Source organism: Solanum pennellii, chromosome 3, assembly GCF_001406875.1.
Source record: "Solanum pennellii chromosome 3, SPENNV200".
Lineage (NCBI taxonomy): Eukaryota > Viridiplantae > Streptophyta > Magnoliopsida > Solanales > Solanaceae > Solanum > Solanum pennellii.
In genome coordinates, this window is record NC_028639.1 from 72,636,347 (window position 1) to 72,651,209 (window position 14,863).

At 32.8% G+C, this 14,863-nt stretch overlaps 3 protein-coding genes across 4 annotated transcripts; 2 read left to right on the top strand and 1 right to left on the bottom strand.

The window, feature by feature from the left end:
- Window positions 1-144: 144 nt before the first annotated feature.
- LOC107014209 (cleavage stimulating factor 64) lies at window positions 145-4,005 on the bottom strand. The gene is made up of 7 exons (XM_015214058.2): window positions 3,846-4,005; window positions 3,610-3,687; window positions 3,021-3,059; window positions 2,343-2,897; window positions 2,173-2,265; window positions 869-1,045; window positions 145-763 (listed from the first exon to the last, which is right to left on the bottom strand). Exons 1-7 carry the CDS (start codon window positions 3,921-3,923, stop codon window positions 641-643), a joined length of 1,143 nt encoding a protein of 380 aa, XP_015069544.1. The 5' UTR covers window positions 3,924-4,005; the 3' UTR covers window positions 145-640.
- Window positions 4,006-5,133: 1,128 nt separating this feature from the next.
- Window positions 5,134-8,235, top strand: LOC107013922. 2 transcript variants are annotated; one of them, XM_015213800.2, is made up of 7 exons: window positions 5,134-5,373; window positions 5,634-5,923; window positions 5,999-6,361; window positions 6,554-6,690; window positions 6,815-7,052; window positions 7,617-7,834; window positions 7,908-8,235. In XM_015213800.2, exons 1-7 carry the CDS (start codon window positions 5,231-5,233, stop codon window positions 8,160-8,162), a joined length of 1,644 nt encoding a protein of 547 aa, XP_015069286.1. In that variant the 5' UTR covers window positions 5,134-5,230; the 3' UTR covers window positions 8,163-8,235. The 2 variants fall into 2 exon arrangements, with proteins under 2 accessions (XP_015069286.1, XP_027771280.1); XM_027915479.1 differs by having other exon boundaries at window positions 7,623-7,834.
- Window positions 8,236-11,976: 3,741 nt separating this feature from the next.
- Window positions 11,977-13,569, top strand: LOC107012443. Its single transcript, XM_015212292.2, has 4 exons — window positions 11,977-12,106; window positions 12,282-12,480; window positions 12,569-12,635; window positions 12,750-13,569. Exons 2-4 carry the CDS (start codon window positions 12,317-12,319, stop codon window positions 13,044-13,046), a joined length of 528 nt encoding a protein of 175 aa, XP_015067778.1. The 5' UTR covers window positions 11,977-12,106; window positions 12,282-12,316; the 3' UTR covers window positions 13,047-13,569.
- The last annotated feature ends 1,294 nt before the right edge of the window (window positions 13,570-14,863 follow it).

Sequence of the window (14,863 nt, forward strand, 5' to 3'; positions counted from 1 at the left end):
GTAACGAGAGGCTAATGAAATCCATGAAGAAGCATCCACTGTTGCATGAGTCCATGCTTTGCTCAAATCTGTCTGATACTAATTCAATGAACATAAATATCGCATATCCAAAAAAAAAATTGACATCATTGTGTACACCTAGTGTGATAAGAGAGAACACCCCCTAAATGAATATCCAACTATACCTTCCACAAAGTCCAGCAAACTGTTCACAAGATGCATCTGCAAAACCAAAATGTGTCTGGAAATTTTGGATACAAGATTAAGGGAAGGGGCTATTCTGTTTCACAATCTCATATTTGAGGAGCATTAGGCTATTCTAATACAGTGACATGATACATATAAGTGACAGTACATAAAAAAGAAAGTGGAGAGCATCCAGATGGAGAATATGGGATATATATGCACCAAAGAAGCTCTCCATCGACGCCTATAGTCTTTACGATTTGCTAGCAACATGACAGGCAACCCGACTTGAGCTAAGGAAAAATAACCTTAACAAAGGGGAAAAAAAACACCATTGAACAAGGAGCGCACTGTCCATCTACCCAATGGTGATTGATAAATAGAAAAATCGATTAGCCAGATGAGGATATTTCAGTTTCTTGGCAGAACCGTATTTTGCAGCACTCGCTTCTGATTAACGGAGCATTTGCTGTAACTGAAGCACTTGATTCCTTTGCTCCGGAGGCAGCATGTTAATCTGTTCTGGGGTCAGACTCCTTACTTGCTGAAGAAGTGCCTGCTCCATCTCTGGGGACAGCTGCACATCAACAAGATTAACTTATTCTTTGTCTGAAACAAAAAGTAAAACCAACAGTCTGTCCTTAAACTAAAAACGTGAACAATAGGACTGAAGATATATTACTGCTCCTGCTCTAGGAGGCTGACTGCCCGGGCCCATCTGTGCAGGGAATGATGGTGGCCCTGGGAGCTGTGTTCCTGATGTATTCTCTGGTAAGCTGGGAACCCAAGGAGATCCTCGATCTGCTTGCATTGAATTTCCAACTTGATTGAATTCTGGTCTCAAATGTGAACCTCCCATCTAGATTATGCACATACAAAAGCATCATGTCAAATCCCATGATAATAGTACTTGCCATATATTCTAAAACAAGTAAGAGCTAAGAATTCTCTTTCGAGCAATAGACACCAAAAATTATCGCGCATTGTGGACCATTGCCAGAACTAACATATTAGATTGTCGTTGGGAACATCATGTTACAGAAAGATGAGTTGGGAATGGTCAGGTTATACTTTGTCAAGTTTTAAACTCTATTGAAGATAGTAAGCATATAAAGTGTGCCACCTGTAACAACCTTAACTTTTATATTCTGTGTTCACACAATTAGACAAGGTATTTTTTTACAACGTTTTTTTGAGGTTATACTACAATTTGACATGGTATCAGAAAAACCAAAGGTCCTTAGTTCAAGTCTAACTAACACCTTTTGCAAAAATAATATCCACGTGTTGGTGAATCAAACCAAAAGGGGCATAGTTAAGAAGCTTAAATGAGATGGTCACACAAAATATCAAACTTAAACATTGAAGGTACAAAACAAAAGAAACAACCCGAACAATATTGCAAATTGATGTATAACCTTGAAAATACATGGTAAAAGTACAAGTAAATTTAGTTCCAAATATATCAAATAAATTAAGAATATTTTGATAGTCAAATAAGAAAATGAAAATAGAGTCAAAATAGAACCGTTAGTTTGGGCTGGAGGAACCAAGGGTACAGGAATGATTTGGTATGTAAAAAAAAAAGTCAGTAACCCAGATCTGTCAAAAGAAAACAGTACCACAGCAAAGCATCATTCATGTGCTAAGTGAGCAAACATAGAATGCAAACTATGATGGATTCTAGCCATACATCTGATCGTATTAGATATTTTTTCGCCAAGACTAAGAAACCCCTATACCTATGACCTATCCTACTTCATAATCCCACATAACGAATGATCATGACACTGGCGTATTTAATATAGCTGTGAAAAATCTTAAACAGAAAAATTGGCACGGAGTCATGCATTTGAAAAAAGGTAACTATTAAGAGGCACTTAAATTTAACCATGGCCTCTACTAACATCAACCAAATTTAGTAGAGCAAGAAACAGCCAAAGGTAACATAGAGTGTCAGTCAAAGATTTTTAAAAACTAAGGCACCTGATATAGAGGCTGGGGTGGAAGCTGACTTTGACCAGGTGGTTGTCCCGGTAGAAAAGAAGGTCCCATGCTTGCTGGAGGCCTCATTGCAGGCTGAATGATAAAAGAATTATTTACATCTTATACATGGAAAAAGTAAACCTTAAACTCACTAAAGGCATAATAATTACATGATAAGCAGGTTGTGAATGGTGGTGCTGAGTTGCCCCAGATTGCGGATAACCAGCATTGGGCCCCATGTGAGGGTGAACTTGATGGGGGAAGGGTTGCATTGATGGTCTCACTTGTGGTGGTAGCTGTGGTTGCATAGCCAGGTGTTGGTTTACACTAGTTTGCATTGGTTGCTCCAACTTGGGGGATGCTGGATGCATCTGTTGTTGAAGATGAGATGGCAGCGGTGGAGCAGAATGACGAGGAAGCTGGGACATATTAGGAACTTGAGAGGTTTGTGGTAAAGAGATTGGTGTGGCTTGAGCACCAATAAGTCCTTTCTGCTGCTGCACTGTCTGAAATGGATGAGATGGCACGGATGTGGATTGAAGGTTCGAGGGTGGAAGAGAAGCGGATGGCACTGTTGGAGCAGGTTGATTCTGCTGCTGCTTTCTTGTTTGCTCCTGAATGCCAATATGCCCTGGCAACGATGGAGTAGTCTGAACAATTGGTTGTGGAAGCTGAGGTACTGATGGCTGAGTACTCAATGCTCCTGTTGGCTGGATGGTTGGTATCTAAAAGCAGAAAAAAGTAAATATCTAGAACTGCATCACATTTTTTTTTGAGAATGATAACTTAATTGTAGACGTGGAAAACAGATATTTCATTAGGTCAAAATGATATGTGTACCAACTTACCACTTGTGGGGGCTGCACCATCCCAAGCATTATTTGTGCCTAATAAACACATCATTGTAAAAACCCACATCAGAGAATAAGAAGTCAACAAAGAAACCTCCAAATTCATGTGAAACGTTCCTATTGTAAAAGCTAATAGTCCCAATCTTCCACGGAATCTTGTGATGATTCATAATACAAAACAGACAGTAATTCCTTGAAACATCATCCATATCACAGTAAAATCAATGCATAATCTATCTTGAGAGAATGCAAGAGGTGGAGGAGAGTTATCTTTTAAGACATAAAACAGTGATAGTTCACCAACTACATCAGCCCTCTCTAAATGTTAAAATTATATGAAACATCAAAATTCCAAAATAGTAAGGCATACAACTTTCAAATATTGAGCTTTACGATCCAACACATCACTCACGAATATCCGAATTTAAGTTCTAAACCAAATCACACTTTCTCAGTGTAATTACACTATTCCAATAATTAGAGAAATTAAAACCCTAATTTTAGCATTTGTAACAGTAATAGTTACACAATTTATATATAAAAGCAAACCAAACAAGTAACATCAGCCGAAAAAGTAAAATAAGACCTGAAAGAGTGTTTTAGTCAAGCTAGGGTTTTGGATGAGAATTTGCCTTGCTTGTTGCTGGTTCTGTTCCACCAGCACCTACACAAGAACACATAAGAATTCACAGAAAATTTCATCAGGTAGCTCTAGGAAGAGAATATAAGTAACAAACAAAAAGAAAAACAATCGAAATTGATTTAATCTTCACGAACGAAAATTATGAATGGATTATTACACGCATACACATATATGAGTACCTTCATCTGAGACATGACATCGTATAACTCTATTTTAGACATTCCAGTCATATTCGACGGTAAACCGTCGCCGGCCATTGCTCTCAGCCTCTTCCACCGTACTCTCAGCCGGAGGACGGAAAGGGAATGTTACATTTTTTTTTCAAGAGAAGAAAACGGTTGCTACTTAATTGGGCTTTCATGGCCCAGTAGTTTTATGGCCCATATAATAGCCCACTATCCTATTGGAAACTGACCATATAGTCCTGCAACATTTTTTCACCTTTACACAAATAGCCAACGCATTCACTATTTCTCTTAGTCCGTATATATATAGATTATAAAGTAATTATATATGACGACGATATACATGTTAAATACAAGTTTAGAGCATGAATACATATTTATTTATTTTTGTAAGCACTGAAAAACATTTTTACTTTATTTTTCATACATCACAAGTGCTTTAACTTCACAAAATTTAGTTAATTTCAAGGGTTTGTTTTTTTAAGGATCTTAAAAAGTTCATTAAACACGATTAGGATAGGATGCTGTCCCACTAATGAACTACTACATCCTACTTGTAATCCTGACAAATCTTTGGGGCCAAGTTAGAGACAAAATATAGGCCATATATTCAATATAACTTATTTACACTTTTAGACTAAGATGAACAATAATAGAAAATAATATAAACTACTTATTATAGTAAGTTTAAATTTTACTCCTTATATATCGTCAAATGTGTATAACTTAAATTAATCGTAAGAATAGAAGTGCTCCACATGAGAACCTCAAAATGTACTATTTTTTAACTATTGTCCTGGCTCTTTCTTCATATAGAATGAAAAGAATAACATTCTTATATTGTATCAGTGTGATCGATGATATAATGATTGAGTAAATAGCGTTTCAGGTTTAAATTCTAATCGAGAAAAAAATACTAGGTGATTTTTTACTATATGTTTTAGTGTTGGTGGATAAAGTTATCTGGTATCTATTGGTGATGATAAATATCATTGAAATTAATGGAGGTGCGATATGTATAGTTTAATTTTTCGATACAGGGTTCCCTTCCAATACCCTAGCTCCGTCCATGTTGCCTGCACCAGAGTATTCTAGTGGAGTAATTCTTTTGTAAAGAGCAAGTTACAAATGCGTGTGGCTGGGTTTTGGTCTCTTCTTTTTAAAAATTATTTTTTGTGTTTTTATTATGGAATATATAATTGATCTTGAAAAAAAAGCAAAGGACCATCTTGACAAACAAGGATATTTGTGAAAGCAATTAAAGGACCGACCTTTTTATTATTTAGTGTCACTTTGTTATTTTTTGCTTTACCTAAGTAAAGAAGAGGATCATTAGAAACTCGAAAACATTCATAATTTCAACCAAATTTAAGAAAACAATGCAATGTTCTAATGAAACAATTGCAAGGCTATTCTACAATGTCTCAAGTTCATTTCAACTTTTCCTTATTTTCTCATACTTCACTTCTATTTTACTTGGCAAAGTCTTCTACTTTCTTGGTGGAAATCCATTTTTCTGGAGGTATGTATCGTATCGTATAACAAGTTTTTATTCGTGATCATCTCTATGTTTTCAATAGTCAATATATGTTCCTTCTCATGTCTGGATAGAGAATCCATTATATTTCTAAAAGGAGTTTTTAATCCTTAACTTTTCGAGGAATAATCATTCCTTCATTAGTAAGTGTGAATGACTTCTTATTTTTCAAAATTTTCCCTCCTTTTTTGTTTTAATTTGAATATTTTGAACTCCATGATGACAGATTATTGTGGATTTTGCAGGAATCGAGTTAATGGATATGAATTTGCTGAGTTTTCAGACGAAGAAAATGAATATAATTATCATAACAAAGCTGAAACAGGGGAGGAAAAACATTTTCTAGCACACACATTTGGTGAAAGTGAAAAAATTGAATATAACTTAAATAGCAGAGTTGCTGATGAAGGAGATTCTGTTTATGCATCAGTAGCTTCAGAATCTGTTCATACTGATGATGATGACGACGATTTTGAAGAGAAGAATCTCAAATCGGATACTTACAAATGCGATTTGAACATGATGGATAATCATGGTACGTACTACGTACAATGAGTAATCGTCAAAATGTGTTAATTTAAACTTTGGCCTTATGTTGTTGTTGATGCAGGGAAATTTTATACGAAATTCACGAAGGATAAGAAAGTAAAGAAGAGTAAAAATTTACGTAGAGAGGACAATTTCTTGGTTTATGCACCAGCTAAGTTAGAGAGCAAGAAACTCGAATTCCGAAAAAAGGAGGATAATAATGTTGATAAAATATTTGGGGATTCTTATAGTGTTGGATCCATTTCTAAGAGTTCTTCTGAATGGAGAAGCTCCATTAAAGATTCGGGTACTGAAGAAGAAGATCCGTTTTCGTCTTCTTCAAGAAGAAGTTGCCCCAAATGGGAATCTTACACTGTCTTCCAAAAATATGATGAAGAAATGTTGTTTTTAGATAAAATCAGTGTACAAAAACTCCATGAAACAGGTAATTTCTAACTTTGCCCACTCAAATTCAATTTCTACGGTAACACCACGTAGAAATTTTTCTTCATAATGGGTGACAGTGAGACTTGAACTGTAGCACTGTAGTGTGCAACAAGCATCTAAACGCTACACTTTTAGAGTTTATTATATATTTTTTCAATATTATCTAAATTCTTCCTTTTCTTTTCTTCAGAATCACTAAGATCCATTCAATCATGTCCAAGATCAATATCAGACCGGATTGTTCATAAATTGGCAGTGAAAAACAGGAAATCATCGGAATTTCGACACAATCCATATCATGAATTAGAGGCTGCGTATGTAGCACAGGTAAGCATGCAGAGGCGGATTCAGTATTGTCCCACGCACAACACATAAATATATACATGAGATTTTAATAAATATTAATATTTAACTCGTCAAATTTAAATCCTGAATATGTGTATGCTTGTAGGTATGCTTAGCATGGGAAGCACTGAGCTGGAACTACAAATACTTCAAAAGCCTAAGAGCTTCGCGTCTTGAAGAAGATCCAGGTTGTCCTGCTTATGTAGCTCAACATTTTCAACAGTTTCAAGTGCTTTTACAAAGATACATTGAGAATGAACCATATGAACATGGTAAGAGGCCTGAAGTTTATGCTAGGATGAGAAGTTTAGCTCCAAAGTTGCTTCAAGTTCCTGAATATAGAGGTAATTTAGTTTATCCCTTTTTCGAGTTTAACTTCTATATACCACTAATCGTCATTTAGAAATACTTTATGAATAATTTTTATAGCGAGCACGGATAGGTGTCCTACGAAACATGTACTACCTCTGTTTCAATTTGTTCGACTTAATGTACTATGATACTCCATCCTTTTTCAGTTTGTTTGTCTTAACATGATGCTCTTCCTATTTCAATTTGTTCGTCTTACTTCCTTATTAGTCCATTTAAAAAAGAATGTGTCTTTCCTTTTCTTGACAACTATTTAATTTCAATTTTCCTCGTGACACATTTAAGAACACAAGACGAAATGATATATTGATACATAATATGTATCATTAGTTTAAGATCACACGATTTAAACATCTCGTTTACTTTCTTTTTACTCAATATTAAATTAAAATCAGACAAACAAATTGATTGCAGCAAGCAAAACTATATACTAGTAATAGTGAACTTTTTTTTTCTTGTCATATAAAATATAATAGTGTATGTGATTTAGATCTTCTTTTTGTCTCCATCTCGAAATAAAATAACAAAATTTTGACTAGATTCAGATGAGGAAAAGGGACAAGAAGAATTATGGTCGAGAATATCATCAGATTCATTTCTTGGGATAATGGAAGAAGCAATGAGAACATTTATGAAATTCCTCAAAGCAGACAAAGAGAATCCTTGTCAATTACTAATGACAGCTTTCTTTAGGAGAAACAAAAGAGCCTCTACTGACCCTACACTTCTCCTCTTACTCAAGAAAGTCAACAAAAAGGCGCGTATCTGTTTTATTTTCAAGATTATAAATACTCTATCATATTTTAACGAGCGACTTACTTGATATGCAGAAAAAGACAAGGGTGAAGGATATTGGTAGGTCAGGAAAATGCAGCTTGGGAAAAAGGAGATTAAAAGAAGAAGAAGAAATGGATATATTGATGGGATTAATAGATTTAAAAGTGGTATCAAGAGTATTAAGAATGAGTGAAGTGAATGATGAACAATTGCATTGGTGTGAAGACAAAATGAGCAAAGTCAGAGTTTCTGATGGCAAATTACATAGAGATGCTTCACCACTTTTTTTCCCAGCACACATTAGTTGAATGAGTTTAAGTGTTTTTTTTTAATTGTTTGACTAAATAATTTTTCACACTATCGAATCGATATTTATAAGTAGATTTCCCTTAAAATGTAGGATTCAAAATATTAAAAATAAAATATGTTACCTATTATAAGCTGATAAAAATAATTTGATAGTGTAAAATTTATTTACGTTAACCATGTATATTTCTTAAACTCTAGCTAGTTTAATACCTCATGAACTTGTTGTTTTGTAAATAAGTACTGTAAAAAAAAGTGGGTGACCCATGCATAGTAGAAATTAAAGTGAGTTCAAATATGCATGTGGTCTCTGGGGATGACAAAAGAATTTTATGAACAATTTTGATAAAAGTGAATTATTGTCTCACTTTAAATTTGTCTGTCCTATTTTTTTAAAAAAATTATTTTAAAAAAATTATTTCTTTTCTTTTTTGATATTTTTACGAAAAAGGGTCAAAAATATCCATAAAGTATTGAAAATAGTACAAAACTGCCCTCCATCCACCTATTGGCTCTAAAATGCCCTTTTCACCTACCTATTGACTCCAAAATACCCCTGTCATCCATCTTTGAGTTTAAAATTGATCACTTATTTAACGATTTCCAATTTAAACCATTTAAATATATTTTTTAAATACTTGGTGCTTAACTATATAATTTAATTTATTAATATCATTTATAAACCAACCCACTACCCACTCATTACTAATTAAACCCCACCCAATTGATAAATCAATTTTAATATCAAAATCTCCCTAAACACTACTAAAACATGACGGAATTACATATTCCTAAAAATGACATTCAAAATTATTCGAGTCCAAATTGAAACCCAATCAAATTTAGGTTGAGTCGCTTATTTTAGGAGGACGCTTTGAAGGATTCTCTTTCACACTTGAAATACAAATTTTATGATTAAAAGTAAAGAAGTAGTACATCCCGAATTAATTCATGCATTTTTTTCATATAATTTTATAAATATTTATTATTTGTTTTAAATAAAACTTTAATATATTCTTTTTTAAAAAAAGTTATCAATTAAGTAACATCACATAATTGAGACGAATGAATAATTAAGACGAACATAGTCAGATTTTTAAGTTTATCGATAATTTTTAATTAGACAATTGAATTATAATATGTTTTGATTGAGGACTTTAATGTATGACAATCTATTTCTATAGACATTGTCACCTTAAATTTTTAGAAACATTCATTGGCAGTAGTTATTCTGTTGTTGCATTAGTAATCGGGCGAATTTATTAACTAAGTGTGATTTAATTAGTAATGGTGGATAGTAAATTGATCTATAAATTATATTAATAAGTTAACTTATAACAAATAGTTGAGAGCCATGTATTAAAAAAATATTCAAATAATTTAAATTTAAAATCGTTAAATAAGTGATCAATTTTGAATCCAAAGGTAGATGATAAGAGCATTTTGGAAGCAATAGGTGGATGACAAAGATATGTTGAAGCCAATAAGTGGATGGAATATAATATTGTATCATTTCTAATACTTTAAAAATATTTTAGACTCTTTTCTGCATTTTTTAATTTAACTTTTCACAAAATCTATATAATTATAAGACTAAATGTTATTTTAATACTTTAACGATCAAATTTAAACGAAAAGAAAGTATATATAAGCAAATGGATTAAAGGAAAAAGATGGATACGTGAGGATAGTGACAAGGGCAGCCTTACTTGAATTAAAAGGAAAATCAAAGCTGAAGATTGTGCACTTGAATAAAAGTAAAAGGTTGCAGCTTAACACATGTCAGTCAAACAAAACATTGTCTTAATTTGTATCATCGATTTATGTGATGTAAGATAATTATTTTTAAAAATAAATACTGTGATTCATAAATTAGGAAAGTAAAAAAGTATTTAATTTTGGACAAGTTGGAGTAACCGTGTACAATAATTATTAAACCCAAAATAGTTGGTGGTAGGTTAGAAGCTCACCTGCCATGGCATCACCTTTTTCGATTGTTATTTAATCTCTTTTCTTCATTGCCACAATTTTTTGCAATTTTATTTCTGTAAGATCTGAATTCATTTAATTGTATGGTTGGTTGCCTGGATCATTTTTGCTCCTAACAAGAAATATAATGAGTCGAATTTGTAAGTAAAAAGCTAGCTCATTAATGATAGTTCATTCAAAATAAATAACATAAGCAAAAAAATCGAGCTAATTAAAATTTTAAATTTTTAAGTTTTAAATTGCTAAAAAGTTATTAGCTTTGGTGTCTAATTATTTATATATGTTAAGTAAAATTTTTAACACAAATATTGAATTCGAGCCATGTGGAACATTTGTGATTAATTTCAAAGTTTACGAGTAAGTTTTAGACTAATTTTAACAACTTGATCAAAATATAATCTTAATTTAGATTTTGGTGAAAACTAAAATCAAAATTTCTGCATGCTTCAATTTAATATTAAATTATTTGACCAATTCATCTTTAGAATGACAGCAATGGAACAATTCATTTATTCTACGATGATTACTATATAATCCTGATTTAGACCTTCGGACGGACAGTCAACAACTTGGTCAAATTCACTGTGCCTTTTGTTTTTATGTGTTTGTTTTATTAGGTTTATATTTTTATATTGAGTTATAAATGTAAATCTTTGACTATATGGAGTTTATTTGACTAAGTTTTGAACCAAAATAACTTGTTATTGCTATAATTTTTATTACAGCTTTTATTTTTGTGTGTGAATATTTGTGCGCATCGGGTTCCCTGTAATAGCTTGTCTGCAAATTACGCTGGGAATGTAAATTACATTAGATAAGTTTTATGTGATAGATTTGATTTAGAAAATATTGAGGGGTGATTAATCTCGAGTTGTCTGTATGGATAATCATCCTCCAAACCACTCAGTCATTCCGAATGACTTATTTAACTAAGTTATTACTTATATTCGGGGAAACTTACATAAATATATTATAATAAAAAATATTTACCATTTATAGCAATAACATTTTTTTTTTCACTTGATCACTTTTAATTTATTTATAATACAAGTTTAATACATATACAAAGAATAATTTATTTTTATTCACATATAATACAAGTTTTAATGATAGATAATACGTTTATCACAAATTTTAATTCACTTATAATACAATGCGTCAAATTCTTACAAAAAAAACATTATATATTTCAAAAAACAATTATAATTCATATATATGACATACATAATTCACTTTTAATTCATATTGCAGAATTAACATAGTATTACAATAAATGGTAATAAATAAAAAGTATTACTAAAATCAGTAATTATTTATTAAAAGATACTAATTCATGTAATTTTTCCTTATATTTATATAAAAGTTTCCTCTATATATTTATTTTTTTAGATATAGTTTATTTGCGTTATTATTTATCAAAGAGAATTTGTCTATATTTCATAATGTAAAAAACTTTTGTTGGGAGTGATATTTCTCTAATTGAACTAGATAGTTTAATTGGTATTTTTAATTGAGTTATATAGTGTACGATTTTAAATTTGGCACAATACATATATTAGATCTTAAATTTGATTTTAAATTTTAATTTTGACCTCCAACTTTCATATGTACAAACAAATACTTTAACTATCCAACTTTTAATAAATAAATACGTGAATCCTATGTAGGATAAAAAATGATATGTAGGACATTTGTGTCTATTTATTCAACTTTATACAAGTTTATGTTTATATTTTTGCACACTTAAAATTAAAGGGCATAAATGTGATTCAAAGCGAACTTACAAAGCATATTTATATATTATTTCTTTAAATTTAATTGAAAATGCTTCATCTCTTTATTACTCATGTACACTACTGAAGTACCTCTCTTTCTTCGTCATCCTCTTTGTTCCCCTGAAATCTCTCTCCTCCATTTTCGCCCTTTCACAGGCGCCATCAGTTCCTCAACCATACAGGTAAAATACCCTTTTCCATTTACGTATTTCTCTTTCTTATCCAATTACACCTTCTATTTCCCCCATTATCTTTATTTATAGTAATATCCAACATATATATATCAATATATGTTCATAGCTATGATCATAGAGATCTCAAGTTTTTGATACACTGTATTCTTCTTTATTGCTTCAGCCCTTTAGATCTGTTGTGCAAAATCGAAAAAAAAAATGAATAGATGCGGTTATCAGCAAAACACCTTGATGGGTTGTGTTGGAGTTGGAGAAATTAGAGGGGGAGATTTCTCTGTCTCTGATGGTCTTGTTTGCCCCAAACCTCGCCGGAATGGGCTTTTCGACGAACCTATCAGACCTTCTCGATTCCTGCAAATCAAGTATGTTTATATGCCTTTTTTTGATCTGCTGTTTTAATTTCTCCCTTCTTTTTTCTTTTGTTAATTGGTTTTGGTGTTTCTCTTACAGTAATCAGCAAACAGAGGGTTGCGAGTTGAAAGCCGGAACTGAACTTCTGGATATCATCCTCTCCAAGGTAAATTATAGATGATTTAGTTTTTCTAATGGTAGATTGATATATGTTTGTGATGTGAACTGTTTATAATTCAACTACTACAGCTGATAATTTTTTTTTTTCTTCTGTAAACAGGGGAGCTATGATGTGGAGATGACCAATTTTGAGATGGATTCATCACCACCATTCTTTTTTGGGTCTCCGCCCAGCAGGGTTCCGAATCCCCTGATTCAGGATGCCCAATTTGGCAACGACAATTTTGTTCCTATACTAGCAATTCCAGAAGGAGCACCTGCACCACCACCCTCCTTTACTTCGACTTGTGGTCGTAATAATGGAGGCGGCTGTGTTCCAGTGAAGTTTGGGATTAAGCCAGCTGCTGTGAGGATTGAAGGCTTCAACTGCTGCAGCAGCATCTCTGCTGTAGCTTAGGTAAATCATATTGCAGAGATGATTATGGAAATAACTACAACAAAGAAAAAGATATTAAAAAAGTGAGGTTTTTGGGGAGACATGAGAAACCAAACCAAATTTGTTTTAGTCTTGTATATATAGAGTGAAAGAAAGAGGGTCACCATGAATTATGTATGATAGGTCATTCAAATCTTGTTTGTGAATATGTTTATGAGGTGATGAATGAGTGTTAAGTTGAGATCGTAAAAACAATAAAAGGAGAAACCCAAAGAGTAGAGAGAGGCCAAAAGATTGTCCTCTTCCTATTGGGATTGTTAGTTTTTTCTTTTAAGCATTAGGCGTAAGTTATGTAATGAGTATCTACTGTAGTGTGAGAGACTCTTAAGAGGCTTCGGCTTTGTGACTGAAAAGTTTGTCGCTCTTGTCCTTCATTGTAATTGTAATTCAAAGGAGAGGAGAAGATGATCGTCTTTTGACAAATTCTTTTCATCTTGTATTTATTCTACTAATTGTGCTAATTTATATTTCCCTGTGCTACTAATTTGCTTATAGTTTCTGCTGTATCGTTGCAAGGAAGAATGTGTAATGAGCTTTTTTCTGTCGAACTGTGTTTATCGGCGCTGTAGTTATAGAATTTTTTTACACATATCTTTATAAAGGTGCATTTAAACACGTTATTATCTGCACTACTATGTTTATGTGATTCTGCCCAGGAATTTAAACTTATCATATAGCGATCACTGACTTGAGCCGTGGCATTCCCAGGTTAGTGATCAGCTTTATCTAGCTCAGATACCACTTGTTTGTATAAATTGATGTTCTTTTGATTAAAAAGTCTGTTGTTTTGAGGAATGAATGTAAAATATTAGTTTCAGTTGAACCCATTTTCATACCATAGGAAACAAAACTGTATAGTCCTGGAATAGTAAAGAAATGGGTCTTTGTATGTTCATTTTCAGCAGTTATGTAAATCACACCGGGGCTCTCCCTTAATAGGATGAATCAAAACTCAATACTTAATACTTTTTGATAATAGAGTCGTCTAAAAATATAAAAGAATAGTCAGGTCCAAAGAGACCAAAGAAGAGGGCTTGACTGAAGAGACAGAATTTCAAATTGTTTCCATTATAAGTGCAAGTATGACAGAAACCTTTATTCTTTCCCTGATGGCATTAATTAGATAAGTTAGTTAATAGTTGTGAAGGAGAGATATCCTTCTTAATTAGATGCAGAACACGTTTAAACAACTAAAACATCTGAATAGGCGACCTTTTAAATTATGCAGCTGTGCACGTTCCTAGGGGCCGTTACAATATGTCCCTCTTGATCAATGGGATGCGATAAATGTAAAAGATTTTATGTCCCACAACTTGAAACTTCTCAAGGACTTCATATTCGTTTCCCCCCTCTAGTGTCCTCTTTCCCTGCTTTTGAGTTTGTCCCAAAAATTGTTTTGCTAGATTGGTTATTGAGCTTTATATTGGCGTGTTCTGTCACATTTTAAATTCATACGGCTTAAAGACCGGCCACTCAGATTTTCTAAGATAATGCGTCATGCCAATTGACCCAATGTCTTGGATATGTTGGAGGCAATGTATTGTCCTTGGAGTTGTGAAGCCATCTACTATTGTGGATCCAGCTGATATCAAGGGTGTCGTTGGTGCTAAATTTGTGCAGTCCCATTGTGGGCACTTTATGTGGCTCCTCAGCCTCCTGTTGACTTAGTGCAGAATTTCAGGTCCAAAGTTTATATAGCTGAATCATTGCACTTGAAATGCTGGGGCATTATTTCAATATGACAGGATGAACTTGTACAATCTGGAGTTGAAAAATAC

What these genes read in the sequence shown, in the direction of transcription:
- LOC107014209 (XM_015214058.2), bottom strand. Translation starts at nt 3,923, where the DNA reads ATGGCCGGCGACGGTTTACCGTCGAATATGACTGGAATGTCTAAAATA. An exon ending in TGGTGCAGCCCCCACAAGTG is followed by an intron (nt 2,898 to 3,020) that starts GTAAGTTGGTAC and finishes TTCTGCTTTTAG; the next exon opens with ATACCAACCATCCAGCCAAC. An exon ending in CACCCCAGCCTCTATATCAG is followed by an intron (nt 1,046 to 2,172) that starts GTGCCTTAGTTT and finishes TGCATAATCTAG; the next exon opens with ATGGGAGGTTCACATTTGAG.
- LOC107012443 (XM_015212292.2), top strand. Translation starts at nt 12,317, where the DNA reads ATGAATAGATGCGGTTATCAGCAAAACACCTTGATGGGTTGTGTTGGA. An exon ending in TCTCGATTCCTGCAAATCAA is followed by an intron (nt 12,481 to 12,568) that starts GTATGTTTATAT and finishes TTTCTCTTACAG; the next exon opens with TAATCAGCAAACAGAGGGTT. An exon ending in TGGATATCATCCTCTCCAAG is followed by an intron (nt 12,636 to 12,749) that starts GTAAATTATAGA and finishes TTCTGTAAACAG; the next exon opens with GGGAGCTATGATGTGGAGAT.
- LOC107013922 (XM_015213800.2), top strand. Translation starts at nt 5,231, where the DNA reads ATGCAATGTTCTAATGAAACAATTGCAAGGCTATTCTACAATGTCTCA. An exon ending in GAACATGATGGATAATCATG is followed by an intron (nt 5,924 to 5,998) that starts GTACGTACTACG and finishes TTGTTGATGCAG; the next exon opens with GGAAATTTTATACGAAATTC. An exon ending in ACAAAAACTCCATGAAACAG is followed by an intron (nt 6,362 to 6,553) that starts GTAATTTCTAAC and finishes TCTTTTCTTCAG; the next exon opens with AATCACTAAGATCCATTCAA.